The sequence below is a fragment of the Myotis brandtii genome, unplaced genomic scaffold (assembly GCF_000412655.1).
Source record: "Myotis brandtii unplaced genomic scaffold, ASM41265v1 scaffold573, whole genome shotgun sequence".
NCBI classification, from domain to species: domain Eukaryota; kingdom Metazoa; phylum Chordata; class Mammalia; order Chiroptera; family Vespertilionidae; genus Myotis; species Myotis brandtii.
Window position 1 is genome coordinate 51721 of NW_005370145.1, and position 2272 is coordinate 53992.

Consider the following 2272-nt stretch of genomic DNA (forward strand, 5'->3'; position numbering starts at 1 on the left):
ACGGGGTGCCGAGGGGAGCGAGTGCGGAGATGGAGCCCCACTTGGACAGGCTCTTGGTAAACAGAGATCACCCCGGGGCCTGAGCCACCTGGGATGCTGTGTTGGGGAGGCGCGGGGGAGGGGGGGGTGCAGCAGAGACAGCCAATCAGCGAGCCCAGGGTGAGGCCAGACACTGAGTCCCACGAGGATTAAGTTTCTCTCTCTCTCTCTCTCTCTCTCTCTCTCTCTCTCTCTCTCTCACACACACACACACACACACACACACACACACACACACCAAGCTCAGGAAAAGGGAGCAGCCAGGAATGAATGCCACGCACCGGCCCAGAGTCAAGCACCTGCTGCCTGCTGGGCACCCAGGGGACACGTGACTGCAACCCCAGCAAGCACAAGGCAGGTAGCGATGCACTGGAACAGGGGCAGTGCCTCCACGGCCTGAGGGATGAGTAGAAAACGTTGCTGCAAGACCAGTACATCTTGGATGTCAGATCGCAGAGCTCCACTGAGCGCTTGCTGAGGGCCCAACAGTAATATGCCCTCAGGCCTTAGGGGAGGAAGAGGGACTCCCTTATTCCGAGGAGCTGTGATGTGCCAGGCACTCTTCACACATGTCATCTTCTCATCCTCACAATAACCCTGTGAAGATGGTATCATCTTCATTCTACAGATGAAGTAATTGGACCTTCCAGAGATTAGGTGACTTGCCCAAACCACACAGCAAAAAGATGATGGAAATATGTATTTACATTTTGGGATTGTCCAACGGTGGGACCATACAAGGAGAATAGCCCTAGCTGGTTTGGTTCAGGGGTTGGAGTGTCTGCCCCGGACGGAAGAGTCCCGGGTTCGATTCCTTTCAAAGGCATGTACCGCGTTTGCAGGCTCAATCCCCAGCCCAGATCGGTCAGGCCACCAATCAATGTGTCTCTCACATCGATGTTTCTCTTTCTGCATCTCTCCCCTCTCCCAATCTGTCTAAAACTCAATGGGGAAAAACATCCTCAGGTGAGGATTAACCAGAAGAATAGACCTCGGACTGAAACAGGATCTGCCATAGTGGAGGGAAATGGCCTGGAGACAGTTTGATGCCAAACTGGCCTGGAAAGGCAGCCTTTTCAGGGCCAGAGAATTTATGATTCTAAGATAGGGGGCACTGGAAGGATAGAAAGGATCTTTGCCATCAGAATCACTAAAGATTTAGAGATTAGACTTTTAAAAACAAAGTAAGAAATCTGAGAATTGAACCCTGGTATTGATTTTTTTAATTAAAAAATTTTAAATTTATTTACTGAGGAGAGAGAGAGAGAGAGAGAGAGAGAGACTTGTTGTTCCACTTATTTATGCATTCATTGGTTGATTCTTGTATATGGCCTGTCCGGGGATCAAACCTACAACCTTGGTGTATCAGGACAATGCTTTAACCCACTGAGCTACCTGGCCAGGGCTCAGGTACTGATTTATTAAAACCTTTATTAATTGTATCCTTTAAATTTTTTTATTTATTTATTTTCCTACCTTTATTTATAAAGAACACAACTCCTCCTCCTAATGCAGAAACAAACACACATCTAAAGAGGTAACACACTCATGAAAAACAACAACAGAAGTAGGGGGCAGTGGGATCTTATTTAACACCAGTCTGTGTGCCTGGCTCAGGAGTCATTGGGAATGTTTCCTCAGATATGACATCTCACCTCAAAGAAAAGAAGAAAGACCTTAATCTTGAAGACCCGTGTACCTGGCAGGCAAAAAGCTGTACCCTCAGTCTTCAGCGTCATCGAACTGTCCAGTTTCAAAGACCATCTTGGAATAATGGGGTATCAGTGGAGGTGGATGATGCCAACTGGGGTCATAGATCATGTCTCCTTGCGGGGCACAGCACACCCAAGGTTTGACCTCTTGAGAAATGCAGCCCTGGATGTCATCAGCATCATACGGATTCCCTTGATCCGCTTTCAACTCCAAGTCCCAGTCCTCATTAAAAAGATCAGCAGCCTGTTCCCTAGGCAGACGGCTGGACACCCCTTCTGGCAGCTCCCAGGTATTCAGTTCCCCATCAGAATCTTCATCCTCCATAGCAAAGCCTTCCTCTTCAGAATGGGTGCCCTCATCACGGGCAGGACCACCATTAGGGATGCTCTGTGTTCCACTGGCTAGTCGATCCGTGGCTTTCTCATTCTCTCTCTCCTGACCGGAGTGGTCATGCGGAGCAAAGCCAGCCTCCGGGCTGGGGGGCGACTCCCGCGCTCTCGCCAGCGGCAGACCCCGAGGC

General features: G+C 49.7%; 1 protein-coding gene across 1 annotated transcript in view; it reads right to left on the reverse strand.

Annotated features, from left to right (window-relative positions):
- Nucleotides 1-1511: 1511 nt before the first annotated feature.
- The window catches only part of LOC102262127 (coordinator of PRMT5 and differentiation stimulator), a 10857-nt gene continuing 10096 nt past the window's right edge, over nt 1512-2272 (reverse strand). Inside the window, exon 3 of the mRNA XM_005878823.2 lies at nt 1512-2272. Coding sequence (XP_005878885.2) covers nt 1762-2272 — 511 coding nt within the window. The 3' untranslated portion in view covers nt 1512-1761.